We start from the raw sequence: 25,792 nt of genomic DNA on the forward strand, positions 1-25,792 counted from the left end.
TTGTTAACATATCAGGCTCGTTTCGAGCCTTTATATCACAGCAAGACGTTCGCATGCACGAACAATTTCTAAAGGCTGGGTGAATTTCGTTTTATTTCCGTCTCCACAAAGCGTTTTAGGCAAGTTTGGGTACTCTAAATGGCGTTCTGGGTAACAATGTTAATCTGAAATCAAATGCCGAGGCTATGGCTTTGTCGAAAATCTTGTAGGACTAAACGAGAACAGTATTATATAATAACTGCCTCGTAAACAAAACAAATGCTTGTTAAAACTCCCTAAGAAGTTCTCAATTCCAAGACCGAGCACAAAGTAATTTGCTGGCAATTTTTGAAAAATATCCACCCCATATGCAAAAGAATGCAATGCTCAGCAAATAACCCTATAGATTGTCAATATCAAAACCTAGTAGACCATAAGGCACTGAGCCCTTACATCTCAAGAAAAGGTAGACACAGAAACCTCACAGGTGGCATCGAGACGAACACTTCCTAATGCAGCCCCTATGAAATATTCATTGCAACCAACCCCTGTTTTTGTATTTATTTTTCAAACAAACAGCTACAAGAGAAAGTATGAAAGTATGCCAACTACCGCTTCCGGTGGATAAAAAGAAACGTTGCAGTCGATCGAAATGACACAGCAGTGTATGTGTTTGAATAGGAGTGTGTCCACCGTTAGTGACTTCTGTACCCGTATCCACTTCTAAAACCTTTCTGCACCTTCCAGTTGAGTCACTCTTGGTTTGTTCCATCGGAAGGCTACTAAAGATGTCTGAGTGGGTGGTGGGCGGGGCCTGCTGGAGGTTGGGTGTAGGCGTGTGGAGGCCTTTGGAGAGAAGGCGTTGGGAATTGGGTTGTGTATGGATGACCGTAGGTGAAAAAATGCTTTTCATGGGCCAAGAGGGTGCGGCGGTAGGGACTTCACACGCTTGCGCCATGCACCTTTTGCCATTATTTGTATTCTAATTGAAATTCATGCAGTCAAAATATGAAGATGAATCGTTATTATGATGATGTGCTCAGGTCGTACTGGCTTCATACATGAAAACGCGAGCATATCTACAATTCTGTAATGTAGCCTGAAATTGCAAGCAAACAACTGGCATTTACAACATGGACGAAAGTGCTACCAAAGTTAGAAGCAATAAATACTTCTTTATCTACAACGCTTCACAAGACGCATCATATCTCAATGATAGAGGAGCCGCGCTAGAAAAATCCAGTCACTCTTTGGGCACATTATTGATTATTTCTGCCATGTTCACCCGTGGAAACCACCTACAGAACTGGCCGACGTGTGCTGTCAGCTTCTTGTTAAATTTAATTATATTCTCAGATACCTTTTTGCTGGCTTATGAGGCGTACACTTCCGGGTCCTCCAGAGCATCAGGATCAATTTTGTGCAGCTGTAGCCGCGTTGGATCCTCGTTCATGAGACAGGATACGAAGATTACACGCAGCATATATCCTGAAACCTTGACCGAGAAGCACAAAATATAAGCGTTGCGATGTCTCACTTTGCAGTAACACGTGTCGCGGACACATAAAAAGCTGTTGAGTAACACCAAAGCAAACTTCACGCCATGCAGAGCTTTTCTATAATACCGCAACAAATCAGTATTTCCCCTCCCTGTCATAGCAGCGTTAATAAAAATCTCGTATTACAACACTGAAGTGGAAGAGCTAAGAAAGTGCAATGTGATGTGCAAGCGCTTTTGTTCACAAGATTTAAAGTTGCTGTGGCACACTTAGTAGATTTAGTAAGAAAGCACAACTTAACGCGGTCAAACCCACCAAGTGTGATGTTACTCACTCTACCTGGGAGCCCTGATTTTAAATAATTTGTCGCCTACAAGAACTAATCTGGCCGGTGTTTTCGGTAAGTCTCTCACGAGCTCAGGGGAAAAACCCGTCGAAGTGGCATGGATTCAAATCAAGCAATTTCTTGTCGGAATCGTGTGCGGAACCTCATAACTATCGTTGCAGGCGAGCATCCTGCACTCTGAACTGCAACACATCTCGCCGTGCCTAGCATACCGTCGCCTTCATCAACATCCACTCGGGCGCAATGGATCGAAGCACTTTGTTATAGCATGGCTTCTTGAGGTGCTTTAGGTAGCCCCCAAATTTTATAGTGTTCTGGCCCTAAGTTTCCCAATCACAGGCTTCGGCGATCTTTGCCTGAAATCTTGCCTTGAAACTTTAGCCTGGAAACGAAAGCGAGACGTTACATATTTTGTTCGTACTTTTTATTTGGACAACTTGGCTGAGTTGGGTGCAATATTCTTAGACTATTCCTGAAAAATATTTTCCAATGCTGTCACACGCTATTTACGCATTGAATTTTAATATCGTCAGCATGCTCGCATAAGAATATGCAAAGGAAAACTAAAAATATATCTCTCAGCTAAGAAATAAGGCCGAAGATCCAGCACCTCCTGTAATGCGAGCGCGACGCTAACACCGAACTGATGTGGGGTGTTTGTGGAAAAGCTGTTACGTAATTAAATACCGAGAATGGCGTCTTTAACCGACAGGCAGATGCTACTAGGGTTGAAAGCAGTGTCTTGTGGAGCCCCTTATTTTATATAAGTACTTTATGTGGTTTTATGGATAAAGGGGCCCTGAACACATATTTATGGTGATATTCTTTTATTTGTATACAATTTGGAAGCTCTGCATGGACTCTGTAGTCTGCAGTTAATTTTTCTAAAGTCCTCCTGGCGACCGCTCTCAACCGATTACGGCGACACATCACAGCGAATTTGAAGTGCCGCCATCTTTTACTGTGACATCAACTGGAATTTCTGTGCGCGCCTTCTCATTAAACGCTTCCATATGACGCGGGCGGGACATGGTTTGGCAGAGTACCATCGCGACCGGATTCCCCTATTTGTTTTTCTTCAGCGCCAGTGTGGGCTGAGTTGAGGAGCAAACAGACCTTAATTTTTGATCGTCGATATCTTCCGCAATAGTGCGGCTAGCTAAAATGTGCTTGTACTACGGAAATGACTAATGTAATACCGATTTTACCATTTACGATTTTACCATTCAAGAAATGTTAAGAACTTTAAAGACAAGTACGCACATTTAGTTGCGCATATCAGTAATTGCTGTGGTTGCGTGGCCCGATTTAATGAGACGAAGATTCTCGGCAAGAGCATTGATAAGACAGCACTTCTCAGCTTGGAAGCCTTTCATATCACGAAATATGGCAACAGATGCATTAGCAAGCCTTCGATATCTCTCTTAGCTGAGGTCCGTTTTTTAGATGCGACTAATAAGTTCACCCCTTGAGCATCTTGCTTTTTTGGTTTTTTGTTTTTTTCCCAGTATCTCTTGCTCGCACGTGCGTTACTGAAACTTCTTATCTTATGTAAGCTGCTGTGTATATAAGTGTTGCCTTGCTCTAATAAAAATCAGTTGACAGTCGGCGCTTGTGTCTCGTCTCTTGTCCTTAGTGGTCGTGTGTTTGCGCTCTATCAAAGTTTTCCAAAAACAAACCAACTCGCCCAAAAAGAAGTGTTAATGAATGTAATACCGATTGTTCGTGCGAGATTGCTAGTTTTAATAGATACTTTTTCATGTTCCCATTGTTCAGATAATGCATACAAGCAGAACCTTATCAATACGCCCAACGAGCCGTCGGCAGTACACAACCTGCCAAGAAGCTCAACTTTAAAATACTCCGTGTTCAGTTAGGCTCTCGTGCCAAACTATCTCATAAACGAGACTTTTCCTTCAATTCTGTAATGGCTCCATTCAGAGTATAGTGCTTCGAATTACCGCGGCGTTTTGGTAACAAGCGAGAGGGGCACACAGAATGACGCCTCGTCCTGTCCGGTTCCCTAACTTTACTTTAGCCTGGTTTTATGAGGTACGCGTTTCGTAATGTGAAAGCGAAGTATTGTCACGCATAATCGCACGGCTAATCGTAACAAGCACGAGTGGAGAATTCAAATTAAGTCAGGTAGCCCGGACTTGGTCATTACAGAAGCAAAAAACGGCTGAGGCAATCATCGACGTTATGGAAAAAGGCGGCCTATTCTTGTCGTGATATTATGTTCCCACCTCATTCAACTCCAGTAACTTTACAAACTTGTGTGGAATATTATAGGGTCCGGATGGGTAATTCCTCCTTGCGTGGGCAGTCTTTTAAGACATCTGCTTATACGCGATTGTCATGCAAAGACAATATGTGAAGCCACCTTGCTTCGTTTTCTCTTATCTCTCTAATACATCTCCTGAACAATAAATATAATCTTTTAGGGTGTCTCCATGCCAGTACGTCCATTTTTGTCGGTGAAAGCCGTTAATCAGTTGAAAAACGCGATTTTTGCTTTCGCTAAGTTTGTAGACACGATGTAAGGGCTAACTGCCAGCCTATAATGAAAACAGTGAGCGCTGTAGTGGGACGCACCGACGAATTACAGTATTCAGGTAAAACAATATCAAGCCTGTGGTATAGAGCCGCGGTTTTCAATACCTGAAAGGGTGAACCCAAAAATTCAAGTTCACTTTTTCTGCTTAGTGACAGATTTTGCAGCCTGCGCGCTTCATGTTTTTCCTTTTCCTTTCCTTTTCCTTCGCTCTTCTTTTGCTCCTTATACCACTCTGGCGCAGTGAAAGAGGTTCCAATGGGCGTCTCGAATACTTTGCACTTTTAATACGGAAACACTAACCTGCAGCCTACTACCCCAAAGAAAAGCTTGTCTTGCTTATGGATTAATTTAGATTGGTTAAACAGGGCCTGTGCCGTCATCACCCAAGAGACATCAATAGCCAAATGGCACTAATTTTAAAACCAATCCTCGCGTATAGGTAACCCAAGGCGTTGGTTATGTCAATTGAAGCCAAACTAATATCCTAGTATAGCCATCGTGGATCCCAGAGGTTGCGCCGCCTTTCGTCAGCGTCACAAAATACTGACGGGGCTGCCGCCAGCCTCTTTACTCGCGCTACAACGCATTTGAACATTGCGGCATCTGAAAATCTCAATCATTCAGATATTTTGCTTCACGTAAGGCCTGCGAGAAATAGAAGTTTTGTGCACTGAGGTGTTCGAACAGCTATAAACGCTACGCTGGAAAGTCTTTTCAAGATTTCTGGCCGCTTTTGCGAACCGGAGCGACGACAAGTGGATTATCTCCATTCGGAGAAACATTGTAAGCTACTCACATACTGTCGATTTCTTCGTAATTACCACATCGCTTAATGTGCTGTTGTGTCATATTAATTAATAGCCAATGCATGTCTACCAGTCAAGCATAATCGGCGCATTTTGAGGGTTGATTTCATCGTTGTATGCGAAACGAAGTTGTATAGTTATTTTCCTCATCGCAGGTAAGAAGTGGACGTCTTAAGCGCAGGGCTTTGTGAAACATTAATGATATCGGGTTTCACAGCGTCTTTGGATAGTTTATGAACTCTTCGTGCACTTGCGTGTCGACATAGACAGCGCACGATTCATGAAGTGTTGCTAGTGTTGCTTATTGTATAATTTGGCTAGCAGGGTCTCCAGCTTTCAGTTACTTACAGAATATCATTCGTTACGCGCATTTGTGAAATGGGCATGGTGTAGCTCTCTTATTTGTGCAAATAAAATGACTGCTAGCACGTACGAAGTTGGAAAATGGGTACACGTCTAACAGCCTTGCGATGGTTTGGTTCCTACATGGAACATCTGTCCCTAGTGTGTTTTTTATTTAGGGTCATCTTACCTTACAGGTAATCGACAATCATTTGATTGGAATGTTACTTGACAGTTCTGATATTACATTCACCTGTATCCACTTCGTAACTAAATTTTTGCAGCTTGTTTGCCCACGCTTGCTTGCTTTGCTGTCGTACGTTTTTAAGGAGGACTTTCCTTGGAAAATAACGACAAACAGCGCACTCTGCTGCCATCATTTCGTTAATGGCGATGAAATGAAGGCAGCTGCCCAGCATACATTCCCACATTATTTCCAGTACTTCAGATATGATCTAAGCTGGAAGGATCTGGTTGGTTGGTTTTGGGAGTTTAACGTCCTAAAACAACTCAGTCTATGAGAGATGCCGTAGTGGAGGGCTTCGGAAATTTCGACCACTCAGGGTTCTTTAACGTGCGCTGACATCGCACAGCACACGGGCGCCTAGTTTTTTGCCTCCACTGAAAAGCAGCCGCCGAGGCTAAGATTCGATCGCGCAACCTTGTGCACAGCAGTCGAGCGCCGTAACCATTGCGCCACCCCGGTGGGGTACTGGAATGCTTTGAGAGACATGAAAGGTAAATTTAAAGTCAGGTGGATATAATTATTGTTTCTGTCCACATTCCGGCCTGAAAACGTCGACAAGGCATTTAAGGATAACTTGAGCTCCCTAACAATACATATATTTAGGTTTGTAATTGATTACTTGGTTTTTGTTGACGATGGTGACCTTCAGGGACAGTAAGGTGAGATCTTAAAGGTTTTTTAAGATTGCGGAGAAGGCTTAAACTTCACCTTTGAAACTCCGGACAACAATGAGCTGCAATTCCTGGACATAAGATTGGTATCACAGCATGATCACGTCTGTCGTTCTAAAGTAAGGAGAAAAGAAAATCACTGTCCTGCCCTATGATCACAAGCTGTCCCATCGTTTAAAGCAGGTAGGCCGCAGATATGGCGTAGAAGTACTCTTTTCTGCCCCTAATAACCTAGGCAAAATTTGTGCCATGGTGGATAGGATGGCCAAGAAAAAAAAAGAACGAAGGCAGAAAATATAAAAATATGAGAAAGAATGTCAGATAAATCCTGACATGAAGTCGTCGCTGTTTGCACAGAGATGAGATTCAACTTTGCAGATGTCAGTAGGGTGTTCGTGGGAAGCACATTTGGCGCACGTGAGTTAGCCGCGCAAACTGTGAGACCCGTGTCCGTATTTCTGGCAGTTATAGCAACTCCGTTGGTTTAGTATATGCGGCTTCAATGTGATCTTTGTATAGCCAACGTCAAAGAATTCAGGCAATTTTCTTGATGCAAAGGTAAGGACTAGACAATTTTAAGCAATACCTTTGTTGTTCCGTCTCATTTTAATACGGTAAACATTGGTCACATTCTAGTCTTTCCACCCATCCAGGAGTTCTTCCGTCAATATTTGAAATCATTGTCCGAATGGACTTCCCGTACTGCGTTCAGCGATCTGTGTTGAGTGATGGTTACAGGGACTTGCCCAAAATTTGTTATTCCTGAAAGCTTTTCAGACTTATGGCTGTAGAGCACTTCTAAAAAAAGGTCTCCATCAGCTAGTCTTTTTCTTTTTAGCTTTTAACCTTGAACATTTGGTTCCGCAAAAGCCTCCAACAAGGAAAGTGGAGATCAGGCATGCGGTTTTCTCTGCGTGTTCGCTGTGGGGTGCATGGAACCGAGGGAATTTCCTATTTTTTCATATTCTTTTCAAGAAGTTGGGTATTTAATCGATGCGCCTTCTTCTTGGAGGACGATTTGGGGCAAGAGAAGAAGTAGTCATAAAACTACGTCGCCGTTCTACCATAGTGCAGCCACCCATCATGGAGTCCAACAAGTGGCGATACAGGAACTTGTGCACAAGTCCTGCCCACGACAGCTGTACACCGCAACTATAACCCAATATGACAGAACTCAGAATGGTTGGCCAGATAAGGTTAACCCTCGCCACCAGGATGTAGGATGGAACCAAGAAGAGAAGAGAAGACAGAACAGTTGTTAGAAAGAAAACAGGAAAGTGAAAGATATAAATCGACTGCCGATTTCCCCCGGTCGGGTCAGGCCGGATGTGCCGTCTATAGGAAGCGCGGACCAAAGTGGTGAGTTACCTCCGCCGAAGGGCCTTAAAAGTCTAAACACTGACATCGGCTCAACCCCCAGGATTCCCTTTTCATGTATATACTCCTTATTAATACATTCATGTATATACTCCTTATTAATACATTCATGTATATACTCCTTATTAATACATTCATGTATATACTCCTTATTATTAAATTCATGTATATACTCCTTATTACGAATCGTATATTTTTTTTCCACAGATCGATATAACAAACCCCAAAGACATCTCGCTGGCCATTTCGCAGTGTACGAACTGATCGGCAGAGCCTGTTGACACTTCCGTAGCCATTTGATGCGGTAAACATTACAGCGCTTAACTCACTTTTTCTAATGACGCAGAAAAAAGCACGCAACTCTTCCTCTCCTGAGCGCGGCGGCCAGAAGCGTTTCTCCCCATAACTTGTCACCACGAAGGCACGACCATGTTTGTAAAATCTTGGTATATCTACCACTGAATAATATCCCAAGGCGCAATCCTACCGGGGAGGCCTGCAGCGCCTAGAAAGAGATCCCAAGATCGACTGCAGATCCTCATCTTCTGCCCCTTAGCTGCACGTGGCCCGCTTAGACATGTATGCATCTTGTGTTCCGTATGTAGCATTTTGCATCCGTATTGCCGCGGGGTTTGGTCGTTCGACCGTTTATTAGTTGCGTTTCACTGTATCGATGTGACACTCATTTGGAAGGCCAACAAGGGTAAGAGCGGTGCGGAACCAGAAGTGAAAATGGACGATTTTCGTTGAGGAAACGGCTGCCATGACAAGTCCGTGCAAATTAGTTTCCAGTAGCGAAGGACTTCGGAGTCGCTCTAGGCACGCTGTCTACGTTCAGCACTGATGGGTTTAGTGCTCTTAAGGAATTTAGCGTTGATATTGTCAAAGCCGGCCGAGGATGAAAGTTTCATTTTATCAATCAGCGATGCCATCAATTAGGCGTCGGCCCAGGAGTGAAATGATTCAAGGAGTTAACATTCCCTGCCTCCGAAGTGGTTGAGAAAACGCTCTTCAAATGATTTTAAGACACTATACATAGAAAGCGAAGAATCTGTCATTTAGTGGATTTGTACTTCAAGCCATATTCTTCGCATGTACCATGGGCTTCGATTGTTTTGTGGCTAGTGCTTGTCATCTAAACTGTTTTGAGGTGCGTCATGATATCATTAGGAACGTGCTCGGCAGAAAGTGAGATTCATCGGCCAGGGAGCTTTTACGAGGCGGATCAAATAACGCAGTGAGCCTTTGCTTTAAACGTACGGAGGGAAAAAAAGATTTAATGCCTACGAGACCACCCTGTACTACAGGACATTACCGGAGAAAAAATTACTTTTCAGAAGTGGTTTCTTATGTAAGAAAAAAAAAAGAAAAAAGTGCATTAGTGGTTTCGTGCTCTACCAAGGATGGCTTGCAGGAATGAGCCAGATATCAATTGCGGTGGTTGGCAAAAACATCTCTGCCCGCTGCTTAAAAGAAAACGTCGAGTTAGAAACTAATTACTTAAGCACAACGCCTGGATGACCCACAATATTTGTATTGTCCGGAATAAGCAATGGACCAAGGAAACAAAGGTAAGCCTTATTTCAAGCAATTGCACATCTCCCCTTGCAGGTCTCGTGCATAGAACATCGAAGTAAGCTTTTCACCGTCAGCGTGCACAGCAGCAATAAAACCTCTTGACCATGACCTTGTCACTTCATTCAAGACAAGCTAACGAAAGCAGATCATTGATTCATTTCCGCAAAACATTCAGCTAAAATAGAAGACAAATATTGACTTATATAGCGTGGTTGAGATTCCACAGACCAGAGGAATGAGCTCTACTGCGGAGACCACCGCAGACCGCTTTCGTCATTCGTTTTTAAGCCTGTCTATGTCTTTTCTTTTCAAGTGAACCTGGCAGAAATTTGTCATAACGACTGGTCATGACTGAAGAAATTATCGCGTTTAGCGAAGTCGCAATGCGGCGCAGAAAGCGCTCTGTGAGACCGCCATCATGCTTGACAAAGAATCGTTCTGCAATTATGTAAGTATTGATGAGAGCGCAGTAACCGCTTAGGAGTTGATGAAAATGACGCCACGCAGCCGAGGAGTGCGAACCGTCATACACCAGCGAATTCTACGCATAAACTTAGTCGCAGGCGCTGGCTATGGTGGACTTGTTGAGCCGGTGCCTTATGCGCATATTATGACGGTGACGACGATCTCAGAACGACAGCTGCAGCTCAGAAGGCAACATTTTATTACTTTTACCGATCTTGAACGCGATAGCACATATTTCAGCATACTTGACTAGCTACATTGGAAGATTTGCGTAACCTTTTTGCGAAACCTAAACTGAAAATAAAGCAATCCTTCACCTGCAGTGAAAATGAACCAATAAAGCAGGCAATTAGTGCCTTACTCCGCAATTTATGAGAGAGAGAGACATTTTGGACACCCAAAGATGAAGGAAGGAGAACTGGAACAGCACGATATCATCGCTCCATCACGAGCTAAAAGGCCGTAATCACATTACAGGGAGCAAGCGCTTCGGCTATTCTGTGTTTTGTTTTGTAGGCAGAAACACTGGGAATGCAGTCGCAAAGACGTTTCGCCTAGAAACATAAATAAAACAATGCTATAAAAAGAAGGAAGACGAAACTGTTACCATTAGAAAAATTATAGTGGTTGCTTCCTCACAAAGTCTAGAGAGCATCTATAATTCTCGGTTACGAAACAACGCAGCTTTTTTTAGTGACTGAGAAAGAAAGAAACGGTATGCTCGCCTAACAAATTAGATAGAATCACACTGACGTGTTCATGGAAGTACGAATTCGCGGGATTTCACGCATGGTTCATTAGTACTGTGTACGTGGTTCCGAATGCGATAGTGAAATTATGAGCGTTCAAGTGCACCGCAGCTTTTCAGTGCGTGCGCTGTGTGTGAACTATAATCTGAAGGTTCACAGCTAGCAAAATTGTCGAATATGGTTGCACGCCCACTTGCAGCACTTTCACACACAAATACAAGATAACTGCGGGAGCTGAGCGCTTCTGAACCCAGATATTTCAGGTTGGAAGTTAGCACAGAACTCGTGGTTAACGCCATAGTCGAACGCCCCGCCTTCAGAAGTACTCCACCACTACTGCAAAGCATCGTCGTCTTCCTGAACTTCCATCTTTGCGCAAAACCGTTCGCTGTATTGCTGCGTTTAACTACGTAAAAACGCGACAATGTTTACCTAAGCAAACTGCGAAACAGAATTATTTTGAGCTGGAACTCTTCATCAACAGAATCAAGCTTTAAAACTACCACCAAAAGCCATCTGTATAAGAGAAATACCCAAATACGAACTGATATCATCATGTTAAAGGGGCACAAAATTTTCACTGCTCTGACATTATTTGTGCATTCAGAACATTGCAGAGTTCTGTAACGGTACTCTAAGAAAAAGTAAATTGCATTAATACGGGCACCGCGATACTGTAAGCAAACACACCATTTTCATCGGACACTGAATGTTTAGAGAACTAGCAATCGATAGTTAACGATAATTCTAAGCAACAATGGATCTAAAGAAATTCGTGCATAACTTTACAAAAATACTGTGAATTCTTTGGCCCTCAGAAAGAGAAATAACATCAGCTGCGTCTCATTCGTCTGTCCCTTAGACCGTCCCAGCTGTCCTTGATTAAATATGCCTGAGCTTCGCGGCCCACAAGTCGTGGTTTTCAGCTGTACCCTATTCGTCATTGTCTCTACCACTTGCCGAACTCGGCTTCGTTCCTACGTCACCCACAGAAAGCTGCCATTTCAGTTTGCGGCTCGCTTGGTGCAAGAAAATATTTTCAGTTTCTCATATTCCCTCTTCCTTTAAATGTGTATTGGTGCTAGGCGTTTTTTATAGTACCGAGTTTTAGATCTAATCACTCTTTGTCGCATTTTCACGCTCAAATCATTTCCTTTTCAGAGCAAGTGGAGTACTAACAGGTAGCATTGTTCGCAGAGCAGGACCTGTTGACAGCTGCTCGATTATTGTCATTTTTGTAAAAATACTGCTCGTCCTAAGATAACAAAACATAACCATTATATCGATCTCGGCAAATATCTGTTATCACTTATCATGTTTAAAAATAAATGTCAGAGGTTCGGGAGCACGGACCGTTTCCATGCTCAACAAGACACAAAGTAAGGCGACCAGTGTGGCCATGACGAGTGCCTCGCTGCTTTATTCTAGGGACTTGCCGGCTTCAAAGGAACCAATGTAAAGAACAGATAAAGGTTTCATAGTCCTACAACAGCCAGGAAATTATTACATAAGGGTAGAGTGCAAAAATACGCCATAAAAAAAAACGAGTAGAGATAGATTGGGCAATTAGCAAAGACACAAAATAGTTCTGGTTATGCGACACCTCGTTCTGCATACACCGCATATTTTACATACATACAAAAAAAAACAATTACATGCGTCTTGAAGTGTGTATTCCACATGTCAATCGCCGCTTGGAGCTATCCTTTTAAACTGCCAATTTTTGCAGTTTTTTCCAGTTTTGCAGTATTGAGAAATTTTGCTGTATACAGAATTGAGCCGTGATTGTTTTTTTTTTTTTTATGCTACTGCGTAAACCAGATATGGGAGGCCAGAAATACATGTGCAGATGAATGAAAAAAAAATTACCTGCAAAGTTATTATCCAACCCTCTTATGCACCGGAAAGGAGTCCAAGATAGTGATGTTTTGTTCTGAATGATTTGCATTTAAAGGCCGCACCTTTCTGCGTGTCCTGCCAGGCACAAAGCGCCGCCACCAAAACCTGTGGGCTGTTGACAAAAACTGGGAGGGAGTAGAAACACGCGTCTCTAGAGCCCAACACAGCAACGTCTTTTCATAGTCACGATAGCTGCAATGCCCAAGGCCGCCAATTCTTTTGGTTTCCTGCGGGTGACCATGCCCTATGTTTTTTCCTTGAACGCTTTTGTAGTGGTCATTTTTCCTCAACACACTTACGCCCTTTTTGGGGCGCTTAATTGGGCGCATTACCTTGACTCCCAAGAATAGACGGGCGAGGCTAGTGAAGCGCTACTGAATTGCTCCACTTGGCCTTGTAGGGTGTAGTGGAAGCTCCTTGTGATATTTAACCCCGAACAAGGTCATTTCTGGAACCAGATGTAGAGCCTGACCATTAATAGCTATCGACGCATAAGTGCAGCACTTTTAAATAGACCAGCATCTGTTTTCGTCGGTCTCTGCGAACACCAAATTTACCTTCTGATTATACTTTTTCCTTTTGGCTTCTAATCGTCATAAGTGTGCTTTCACTACTACTTTAAACGAAGCTTAACACAGGTTGCGAGCTCTTGCGCGCCTTTTATTTGTTTAGGCAAATGTGAGATGTTATAAGGTCATGCTATGCAAATAATGAAGGGAACATTCTAAGCATCCGATGAGCAGAGGAACCAAATTTTTCAGTATTTCCCGCGCTCGAAATGTGTGGTTAAAGTTACCATATAAATATAATCGAAGTTTCGTTAGTTTACTGTTTAACGTTGTAAAACACTTACTACCAACACGTTGATATAAATTGTCTAAACTTTATATATCCAGCTAAATGGTTCTTCTGAAGTTTGTAATGCCCTGACAATAAGTAATTAAGGTTTTTCCAATCGAAATCGACCGGCTGTGTTTATAAGCACTTTGAGGCAAATGTGGAATATTGTATGGTACTTTACGAACAACGAAAATCATCTAAGCTTCCAATGCGTACTAAAATTTTAGTCTGAAGCGTTTTCTGCGCTCCCAACAAATAAATCAAACCACAATAAAATTCAATTCAATGCATTTCTTAATATTATTAGCAAAAAACCTAAGACCCCGCCGATCGAACATAATCGAATATAACGACTTGAATCATGATGTTTAACAATATACGAAAAACTCCTTTCTCAGAAAATGTCCGCAATTTCTCTGTATGCTTCAACGTCATTTGGTTACCGTATAAGGTCCTGAGTAGCTCAAGCATTAGTTCATACAACATTCATGCACTGGGTGCTGTTAGGACGCAATTGCCGGAATAGCAGTTGTTAATTCGGTTCCTGGAGCTACAGGTAGCTTCCGTAGGCTAGGTCAAATCGCACATTCATAAAAAGGTTTATTTCTTTTTTCGAGTTCTTTACCTACGCCTATTGCAAAGCCAAAATACCGGGATTATCACATTACCGATATCATACCCGTCGGTCAATTTTTTATTTTTTATTTTCTGTAAAGGCAGTATAAGGTGATTACTTCAAGAACTCACAAGAGTAGAGCTCGCGTCGTGTGCCTTGTCTCTTATGTCCTCTTGCTAACACTCTTGCATGGTCTGGTTGTTTTATAGCGATATCGTTAAAGTCTCCGTTCACCAGACGATACAACATTTTTGGTGTTTTTGTTGTTGTGTGAGAGTCACTTGCATGGTTCCGACATGCTGTAGCTGGCATCTGGCACGGGTGGCCACTGAGTGATCATAAGGTTTGGCAGCGCCATGCGAACCGGGACATTGATGATTTGACACGAGCTGCCAACTCGAGCTTTTCATTTAAGATGGGAGGCTGAAAGGAATCGAACCCTCCGGATTTCTTGCATCCCATGTCAGACCACGTAGGGATTACTTGTAAAGATTAGTTAAGTGTAACTATACATCTTTGTCGTGTCTTCTTACACATAATGCGCTATCGTGCCAAAGTTTGTATGACCGGACCAGTTGTGAAACTCAGCTTCCAAAAGTGACTATGTTTAGCATACATTTGAAGCATGATTATGAATTTTGGCGCCATCTAGAAGAGGCCAATAAAAAATATCTACTTACGCCGACGTTGCCTTCTGAAAAATATTTCTTTTTATTTTCCTTTTTCACTACCTCTAGGCTCTAACATTTATCATTTTTTGCAACTTCCTTCTTCAGTCGATTTTATTTGGCAAGTGGCTACGCATTTGTCCACAATCTTGAAGTTTGCAACTCAAACGCATATCCCTTTAATTGCAGCAGGCGCAACCACTACCCATAAACACACAAATTTTCATAAAAAAAGAGCCACCGTTTTTTTTTTTTTTTTTAACATGGGATTTATGAGACTTTTCGCGACTGGTAGCTATGATGAGCTTTGGTAGCGTACTACTGCATGCCAAAGAGTTTGTGTGATATATAGAGGCACAAATTAAGCGAATAGTGATTAAGTGATTTACAAAGAGCACGTACACATGAACTAGGATTTGCAATAAGAAGCGCCGGATGAGAATCGTTATTTATATCACGTCGTATTACCACAAGGGAGGAAGTTGAGTCTCCGCGTCTTTATTTTTTATTATGTTTCCATTTATAAATAACAATGTTGGCTTGAATTTCATTTATGCCCCCATCTTTCTGTTTCGCCTTCGTGTGTCGACGAACAAAACAAGGAAATAAAGAAGAAAGCAAAAATTCATGAATAAAGACCACTCTTGTTTAAAACTAGTTTTTTTGTATCAGCACCGACACGGTTCACTAAATAAAAATACCGATAGCATGGTGTTCTACTGGTGGTACTCAGCCTCATGGCTCGAGCCGGGAATTTCCCGTCGAAGAAAAAAAAATTCATAAACGTTTCAACACGTAATACTGCATAAAAAATCTCACGTCGCTCATTATCGTGGTAATAAAATAAAAACAAAAGCTTATTATCATGGTCAGGCCGGTTCTCCTTCCCGCCAAATAGATATATGCGTCTGCCAGAGCGTCGGCGTGGATATTGAAGAGCTACAAGTGACAGGAATTTTTCGCAATAAGAAAGATCTTGCATATGAACGGCAGCTTCTCGGCTGATGTCATGAGATTAAAAAAGAAGCGGCACCTGAATGAACCCGAGCGGATAAAATACGGTGACCCAATTACAATACATGGTTTTGTGCAAAACTAGAGTTGCATGGACTTAAAAGATGGGAGAGTTTATTACACCAAGTAATATACTTGTTTGTATCGTTGTCTTCAAACTTAATAATCTTTTTGTTTATAATCTGCTTTTATGGGCACGCATCATCCCCTCCATATATCTATTGTCATCCGTAACGGGAGGTGTTTCAATTGACGTCATGCTGTAACAATATATAACTCCTTTTTTTTTTATTTGAAAGCAGCCATTGTAACAAGAATAAGCATGTAAAAAGTGCAGCGTCGAGTAGCGTTTAAAAGTTGTTTTCTTCTTTGAATTACTAGCACTGATTGCTTGCTGTTGCAAGGTTGTGCGTTATCAACAATGCTCTTCTACCGCATTGCAAGCAAATATTTTATTTTTGAAGTAATTTTATGTGATGTGCATTTTATTATTTTTCTTTTTTTTTACAATACATAGGTCCGTTCATGTTCCAAAAGTCCAATTTGTCTGTGAAGGGTAGCACAATACACAAGACGAATGATTTGAATAGCAAAGTAAAGAAGTGTGTAATCCCGTCTGTATACGCACGCAGGTGCATAAATGTCAAAATTACAAAGCCATCATAGCTACCACTGAAAAAGGTGTGATCATACAGTCATCAAAGTCCGCATATCTAACTTCATCATCGTCCTTTCAGTTTTGCGACTTCTTGAACGCCGATCAAACTTTGTCACCTAACTTTTTCTGCCTCTTCTAGCTGGCCACAGTTCTGAGTAATGAATGCCACTGAAAAAACATGTGCCAGAGAGGGCTGCAGCTTACGATGTCACTGCATCCAGGATTAAGACGAACGACACGGCAGAGCCAGCTCCGGTTCCTGGCTCAGCCATCCTTACGAGGCAGATGAACGAAATGTTTGCTACAACAGGCCGTCAGCTCGAATCAGTGGCTGGCGTCAACCAGGCCGATGGAGACGCTGCTACGCTGTCCGCCAGCCCTCCAGTCGACGGTAGACTTCAAAGATCGCTTCCTCACTGAGTTCTTGCCACCACATTATGAGCGATTCATGCCTGTAGAGCTCGTGTTGCATACCCAACACACAAAGGGTGCAGCACGCTTCCCGTTCCGGCGGTTTCTGCATGTCGGAAGCCATGTGACATCTTCTAGGAGGGGCGAAATCTCGTGAAGTAAAAGTCACAGTGCCCAAATCCCATGCATGATTTTGTACAACGCTTGAAACAGGCGGGGATTATGACCTGCGGAGCTGGTAACACGAAAATGTCGGGAGTGGCTTTTAATGTAAAAAATAATAGCAATGACGATAATTGATTTACTGCAATGGAAACGCGCAGTTTTCTGTCACATTTCTGGGGACACCTGTACCGCGCCGTAAAAAAAGGAAGGAAGGCGGAAATGAAAGCGGAAAGAGAGACAGAGATGACGTAGTTGAGGGCTGCGGAGTAATTTCGTTCACTTGGGGATCTCTTAAGTTTTTCAGTGGATCCTGGTCCTACGGGGTTGGGACAGCATGGTACTCCACTGATGGGGCTGGGACAGGTGGGTCACCGCCGCTTGCGACGGGAGCTAGCCTGCCACAAAATTTTTATCTGTTGTAGGCCGTCATTGCACCCGCCACCATTTCGGTGGTGGACGACGGCTGTTGTTGAGGCGCACGTCTGTCTCTCCCTCTTCCTTTTCTTTCTTTATTTTCTCTTCCGTCTTCACGAGGCAGCAGAGGTGGCTCAGCTACAGAGCCAGTAGCAGGTCCGCGCATTTTCTTTTTCTTCTTCCTACAGCAACAACAACTTTTCAGTGCATGTTACTTGCTTTCATTGCAAAAGGACATATGGCTTTTTTCCTACTAGCTAATTATTTTTATGTTTATTAGCATTTGTGATATTCATTCCTCTATACTTAAACCTTTGTATCGTACTGAACTTCGAAGTACCTCTACTGCTGAACCTACCAAAGCTCTGATGGAAGGTCCGCTATTCATAGGCTCTCTTTCTCACGACCAGATAAAACAAACATGCGCAGTAAAACTTCGAAACGCATAACCTAAAAGGTAATATTTTATGAATATTGATGTCTCAACTTGCTTTTTGCAGCTCTAAAAATATTTTTCGATCACCCTTGCAGCTGGTGAGCTTAGTAATAGCTTGGACCATCGTTTCCAGCTCTGATTCCTTTTCTAGTTGCACTTCGAAAATGCCGCATTGGAATGAGGATAAAAGCTGTATATGTCAGAATTACCACGCATTAAAAGTCCCAATTGCCCTTCTATCCAAACCCATTGTTTTAAATCATAAAAATTATTTGCTGCATGTAAATGGGCCCAAGCCGCATGATCGCATTAGATGCGAGTGATAGCTTGAAGAGGTCCATTTAAGAGCGTTAACTCTGCATGGATTTACAATGCTAAGGATCTCGACGATCGACTTTCCGAATCTTTGTCTATCATCGCTCTGGCCTTCAAAACTGATTCATCATTTCTCAATACACACTTCAGCTCTTTTCCCTTCTCGCTCTCTCGCTTTAGCTTCCTCTTTCCATTATATCCATAGTAGCAACCAGGTCACAGAAAAGTGCTGGGAATAAAACCCGCCCCTATGCATAGCATTCATTGTTACGAGAAAGCATTTGACTCAGTTGAACGCTCTGCAGTCATGCAGGCATCGCGAAATCAGGATGTAGATCAACCATATTTGAAAATGCTGAAATAACTTTATAATCACTACACAGCACCCATAGCACTGCCTAAAGAAATTAATAAAATACCAATAAAGAAAGGTGTTAGGCAAAAAGACAGAATCTCTGTTATTCACAACTTTCTTAGAGGAAGTGTTCACAGACACGAAAGGGAAGCAATTGGGAATCAGGGTCGATGCAGAATACCTCAGTAATCTGAGATTCAATGTGGACATTGCCTAAGTAGCTCAGGGGATGAACTGCAAATAATGATTGATGACCCAGATAGGAATAGCAGAAAGGTAGGCTTGGAAATCGATATGCAGAAAATTAAGGCAATGTTTCACAGCCCAGGGAAGGAAAAGCAGTTTGTAATAGGTATAGAAACACTGGAAGTAGTAGGCGTATATGTCTACTTAAGACAGGCAGTAACCGCAGATCCGGATCATGAAAGGGAAATACCTAAGAGAATAAGATCGGGATGGAGCGCATTTGGCCAATACTCGCAGATTATGCCTTGCAGCTTACCGGTATTGCTGAAGAAGAAAGTATATCAGTTGCATCTTACCTGTACTCATCTATGGGCTGAAATGACGAGGCGAGCGAAAAGGGTTCTACTTAAGCTGAGGGCAACGCAGAAGGCTACGGAACGCAGCATTTGTGGTGTAACGTTAAGAAAGGAAGGGAAGCGTGCAGAGTCGGCCAGCGAAATAACTCGATTACTTATCGTCGAAATCAAGAAGGCAAATGGCATGGGCAGAACAAGGAGAGAGGATAACCTATGGTCGCTAAAGGAAAGAAATTGTGCAAGCAACCCTGGATTATTGCGTAAACTTTAATTTAGCTTTTGCAAAATGAACCTTTCTATTGCCCTGTGAATAAGTGGAAAGACAAGAGTGACTGCACATCTGATTTCTGTTATTTGTGCGTTGAAATGTACAACACCTGTGCGAAACAAAACACGAATGCGGGTACTTTCAGGGCACAAAGCTTCCATGCAAGCCCATAGTGAGAAGCTTGCCAAGTAAAGATGAATATTGTCCCGTAGTGGTGACAAGGCCGTTGACACCAAAAGAAAGGACAGGCTTGATGGTACTGAAATTAACTCTTTATTGGGCTGACTTGCGCCCGCAAAAGAACTAAGCAACTCGGCGGCGGCGATCGCAAAAAACGTTCTCGTCGATCGTCGAACAAAGAATGCCCGTCACACTCGTCAACGCTCAATTTAAAGGCTACTCAGAACAATCTAGATAACGTCGCAACTGCTGCAAGCACATGCTGGAACATTGAAGAAAGACACACGAGTGGCCGGAATCATCGAGACAGATCTCGGTGCATCTTGGGCTACAACGAAACTGATAAAGGTGCGACTCGCGACATCGAGCATTAACAAACAAAGAATACAAAACTGATACGAGATCCAGAATCAGAGTGATAAGACCGCATGCCGGCGACTGTTAAAAAAAATAGAGTTTTGAAGGCTTCGAGGCAATATCTTGTAGTCATTGGCTGTAATTAAACTCAAGATCTCAATATGAGACACAGAGAAGCCAAACCACGACGGCGATGACTATAACTCACTTTCCTTCTCCACGCTAGGCGCTCACGTAGGATGTCACATCGCAAGAAAATCACAAATGTTCCCATGACACAGCAGCTAATGGAATGAATACACCCAGTTTCCAGCCACATCAGCCAAACATCATACACAACATTCAGTTTCTAAGCATGGTGGGCTTACAATGTAAGCCGAGCGTGCTCCTCTATACGATCGGTTTAATTAGGCTGCTGTTGTGAATGTAAGTATAACCACACTAGGCGCTGAGAACTGCCATGTGACTTCGCGATTTGCTTCCTACTGGGTTCCCTTGATCACGGAAGCGATCATAAGCTCATCTCACTGTTCTGTTAACGTAAAACCACCTCTTGAATAGGAAAATAAACAATCCTCAGCATACGTTGTCTATTTTTACCGCATTATCGCATAGAGGTTTCTTTACATAAAGAGAAAATTTTCCCTCCCTTGTACATTTGTCCGAACATTTTTCCAAGCTACCACTTCCAGACTTCATGTTCTTAAAATTGCTATACCTCACCTTTCCTGACCTCTCCACATATATACTTTTATTTATATATTTATTTTGATCTAACGCAGGCCAAAGTCTTCTACCAACAGGAGGGGCGCACACAGTAATCGTGTAAAAAATAACACAACGCAGGGAGATACACATGGGAAAAGATACAAGTCAATGGACATTATGACAAACATTAAGGGCAAATAATGGCAACAACGCATCTCGTGTATGTTAGGAATGCGAAATTTCGTGAATGATAAATTGTTTCGCAGTGAGGCAGAATGCACTAGGCACGCAAAATGTGTGACACTAGCACATTCAAAAAATTATTTCTTTTAAAAATGCTACACTGCAAAAAGTACCATTCTTTGATTGTGCGAGGAAAAACTATGCTAATATGTCTTACGGCGAGCAAAAATATTGACTTAAGATTGTTCTAGACTGTGCCGCGTTTTCCTTGTACTAGGTTGTTTAAAATATTGTACGATGGTTAACTTAATCTTTCCGGAAAGACATGGGGCACGATGACAGATTTGCCGCATATTTTCACTTTTATCCGCCCCATTCCGGCTCTTTAGTGTCTAATTCTTCGCCACTTCCACAGTGAAGAAGCTCCTAGTGGTCTCGTCCAAAGGATGCCTTCTATCCACAAATGACGCCAATAATCATCCACCGTTATTCGAGGCACTTTTTTATTGTTTGCTGCATTGTTCTCGCCTTTATCAATACCAAAAAACAAAACTTCTTGTATTCGTTTGCGTCAATGGCTGTAGGCCCCTACTAATGTGTGTCATAACAAAGCCCCTCATCTTCCCTGCATTTGTTTTCACCCATGCTGATTAGAAGCAGAAGCAGTTGATGCGAAAGAGTTATGTGAAAAACGTTGACGACCAAATAATTGAACTTGCTCTTAAAGTATTACCAATAATGCGTTGCACACAGCTAAAACTGCAACTACCTCTTCGTGTGAGCATAAACACATTGCTCCGTGCGTGCAGGTGCGGCAATGAAGTGAACGAGGTAGAGGATGCATCGTCGAAGCAAGAACGACAGAAGTGCGCATCCGGATAACACCGTTGAGTACGTGCGTGCTGCAGAGTTGGTCCACGGAAACTCAGCAGATTACCCTGCTGCAGTCAATACCACCCTTCACTGCGGCCGTTGAACTTCCCGCGGACTATCCTCTTGCCGTGTTTCTTCAGGTGAGTGCGATCACTTGAATCTCTCAATTTTCGTGAAAAAACTGGAAACATCCGCATGCCATGCCGTGAGAATATTTATCAGGAAAATAAGAATTCCGCACATATAAGGCGAAAATGCAAACATGATCCTCATTTTCCAAGAAAGCAAAAACTGGGCTAAAAGGTATATCTCGCGTTTTAGCGGCCGCCTCTAAATACAGCCAGTTAACTTCACACATACTCGAATTTGATGATATACCTCTAGTCTACTTTGACGTGCGGCAGAAAAACTTTAAAAATTGATGTATTCTAGGACAGTATTTTCTGTTCATCTCGACAGAAAGGTATGCTCGAAAGGCTCTCCATCATAGAGTGACACAGCACAGAGTGCAGTGAAAAATATGTTCTTTTCTTATTCACACCTGTTCAAGACAGTGCCATAGCGGTTCGTTTTTAGCAGCGTTAAGAAAGTGGTATCAAAATATGTGGCATTGAGTGACATTTCAAGCCGGGAACAGGTAGCTGTGCTCTAGGAAAAAGTTCTTGCTTCACTAGTTGAAACAAAGAACAATTCTCCTCAACGTGCAAAGCATAGCTCAGCATACGCAACTGTCGGATAAATCGATAACACAAGACTGAATGCAGGTGTTTTCAAGCTTCTCGTGATAGTATAGCACGCTTCGCTCTAGCAAGCATTCAAAACTTTTGACCAGAAAGGAAGTCAGAAGAATTCGTCGGAAGCAAAAATGAACAGGACACCAAAACTAGCCGCACTATTTCCTGATTCAAAACAAACATTTTTTCCTGTCTGTCGTGCCTAGTGTGTGTGTCGCCTAGTGGTTAGAGCGCCCGTCTCGGCTGCGGGAGGTGGTTAGTTCGAAACCCACCGCCGGACACCCACCGGTAAAAAATGGGTACAAGCGTCCCCCGGCCTGGCGCTCGGCTTTTCCAGGGGTGTGCGTTTGGGAGAAGCTCCGTAAACCCCGCTGCGCGCCCCTCCTCCGCAGTGGGCCCAAACCCAGTTTCGAACCTCGCAGCCTGCGAAGGTGGTTCTGTTTGTCTTGCAAAGGTACTTCCTTTGACCCTCACCTGAAGTGCTCCCTTAGAGCCTCAGCTGCAGCCATATTGTTAATATGAACGACTTAATCTGTACAGAATTAGCTGAAAATCTTTGCAGCGAAAATAGCGTTTTGTAAGAAATCATTTACTACCTGTTCGAAAGTAACAGAGACCAACTCTTCCTACAACCTAAAATACTAATAAATAGAAGACATTGTTATAGACTAAATGAGTGAAGAGGATGAGAAATTCGGTGTAGCAGGACGAAGAAGAGATGGGTGAGAGTTGAGGTGCCGTCTGTCTCGTGTCCACCGTTGTCTTGTCCTAGAAGGGTTTCCTTATGTGGCGACATCAAGAGTGTTACATTTTGCTGAAGACTGGTATCAATCCCCCGGCATCGCCTCATCATTGACGCGCCCCTGGAGCCTCGTCGTAGCCACCGCCTTGCTGCACTTCTGCTCCTACCATGCCGCCGCCGACTATGTCTAGCTCGGTGCTCCTCACCACTTCAAGTCAGGTGGCTTCCGGCCTTGATCCACCATGCCGAGAGCCCCGCCCTTTCGCTGGCGCAGCGGGAGGGGACGTTGACTACTACTCCGCCACTACCAACATGTGAGCCGCTACCACCGTTAGAACTTCGCCACTTAGCTCGACAACGTCGTATTTTTCTTTGCCGACACCACCCTTATTTGGTTTGAAAACCACGAGGACACGCTGACGTAATGGGAGCGCTTTGTCACTGAACTTAAACAGTGTTTCGGTGACTCGTCAGCGCGCAGGAAACGGGCCGAGCAGACCCTCGCCCATCGTGCCCAACTACCCCGCGAGACCTGATCTATCTATATCGAAGACGTACTCATGTTGTGCAAGACGATAGACTCTCACATGTCGGAGAGGACAAAGTCGGGCATCTTTTGAAGGGCAATGCAGATGATGTTTACAACTTTCTTATTACTAAAGATGATATCTCGGCTGTATCCGCTGTCCTTCGTCACATCCGCACATTCGAAGCACTGAAGACCCGTCGAATAACGTCCAAGTTTGGAAGGCTGGCCAATATGATTACCGTTGCAACCTAACTTCGACTTTCCGGCAAATGAATCGTGAAGAACTACTTCGGATCGATTCCCACGGTCGGCACACCTCACCAGTGTCCTGCCGCTCGTCTTTTTCGTGCGACCCCACCTACACGCTGCAATCACAGCCTGAATAGTCTTCCGTTCACACAGCACACCCTGCCTCTTTCAACTAATGGTCGTGCCAACAGTTCGCAAGCCCTGTTCTTTCGAGGCTTCCTGATCAGCGTAACCACCTTCGCTCACGAAGACCTAGGGACCCACCCAGGTTTACAAATCAATAAGGCCCTGGCTATTATCCCTATCCTGACATAAGATCGATCCTTTCAGGACCAACCCCTTCTCCGCCCTGCTCTTGTATGTTAACAGTGCGGCATCCCGAGTCATATCTAAAGATAATTCTGGCATCGTCTTCCATCGCAGTATTACCCACCCACGTACCCAGGCCCGAACAGTGATTGCTATCAAGTTGACTCCCCTCGGTACTGACCGCCTCCTCTCCACGGCCAGTTTCAGCTCGGTGGCGTATGCAATCACTCCCCGGCTACCAACCGGAGTCTGACTACACCACCCACATTTCGTGCCCCCTATCGCCGTCACCACGCCGTCGCTCCCAATCACCACCTCCGGAAAGCTAGGTGCCGCTGCCATTGGAGATGATGCCGCTGGAGAACGATCGCTGCTCGAAGAAATACCTCCTTCCGGGACAATGCTCAAAATACAATCCGTCTGTCTATTGACGGTATTTTCACAATGGTACTAGTGGACACGAGTGCAACTGTTTGATAATGAGCTTACCGTTTAAAAATTGCTGGGACCCAAAGTAATGTTTTTTTGGGACGGAAATGAAACTTTTCGTGCGTTAGTGGCGATTTGTTGTTGTACCCTATTGCAGTGTGTAGCGTCAAGGTGTGTCTTGGAGGAACTGTGTTTTCAACGGAATTTTTCATACTGCGCCACTCCATGCATGAATTTATTCTTGGTATTGATTTTCTGCGCATGTGTGGCGCAACCGTAGACTTCAACACGTGCGAAATCAGTTTTGAAGGCTGCCTTTTGCCGGAGTTCTTTGAGAAACCTCTTGTTTGTGATGACTTGCTTTGCGTGTGCTACGATACTACGCGGGCTGAAATCTCTACAACGTAGACATTTTTGGCCGGACCTTCCAAGAACACAACGACCGCCTAGTGCGTGCTACACAGCTTGCACCAAGCGGGCCTTGTCCTCAATTCAAAGAATTACTGTTTTGGTGAGCGACAGGCGCTAGTACTTGACCACCTCGTCAATTGTGGTGGCGGCCGGCCTGGTCATCAGAAGACCATAGCCGTTGCCACGTTTCAACAACCTGGGAATGTGAAGGAGCTCGGCAGTTTTTTGGGACTTTGCTCGTATTTCCTACGTTTCATCCTTCATTTCGTAGACGTCGCCCACCCACTCACATGCCTATATAATAAAGACGCTCCAGTCCAGTGGACATCACAATGCGGCTTATCTTTCCGACAAGTGAATTTCCACCTGACTTCGCATTCTATCATACGGCACTTCAACCCTTCAGCTCCTACGGAAGTGCATACGGACGCAAGTGGTATAGGCATCGGTACTGCGCTCGTACAGCGCTATGACGACCGTCGAATGTGATTGCTTATGCCAGTCGGGCTCTCAGCAAGACTGAGCGGAACTACACCATCACCGAGCAGGAATGCCTCGTGGTTGTTTTAGCCGTGCTGAAGTTTCAGTGCTACCTGTACGAACGGCATTTCGTAGAATAACCGATCACTATTCTCTATGCTGGTTGCTCAATCTCTGTGATCTGTCTGGTAGCCTGGCCCGCTGGGCACTTCGCTTACAAGAGTACGACTACACAATTTCATACAAGAGTGGCCGACGGCAGTGCGGACTACCTCTCCCGATTGCCACTTGTCACGACGCAAGGTGACGAGGACAACTTTACAACAAATCGCTGCTTTATCTAAAAGATTTCGTAATACTCGCACATTCCGAACAGAGCAACACAACGACC

At 43.6% G+C, this 25,792-nt stretch overlaps 1 protein-coding gene across 1 annotated transcript in view; it reads left to right on the top strand.

Annotated features, from left to right (window-relative positions):
- Positions 1–16,473: 16,473 nt before the first annotated feature.
- The window catches only part of LOC146177044 (sulfotransferase 2A8-like), a 50,255-nt gene continuing 40,936 nt past the window's right edge, over positions 16,474–25,792 (top strand). The window contains exons 1-3 of the mRNA XM_084581442.1: positions 16,474–16,702; positions 17,192–17,250; positions 21,554–21,658. Of these exons, the coding sequence (XP_084437568.1) occupies positions 16,474–16,702; positions 17,192–17,250; positions 21,554–21,658 (393 nt within the window). The remainder of the gene's footprint in view (positions 16,703–17,191; positions 17,251–21,553; positions 21,659–25,792) is intronic.

Source organism: Amblyomma maculatum, chromosome 10, assembly GCF_055883805.1.
Source record: "Amblyomma maculatum isolate TAMU_Amacu chromosome 10, ASM5588380v1, whole genome shotgun sequence".
NCBI lineage: Eukaryota > Metazoa > Arthropoda > Arachnida > Ixodida > Ixodidae > Amblyomma > Amblyomma maculatum.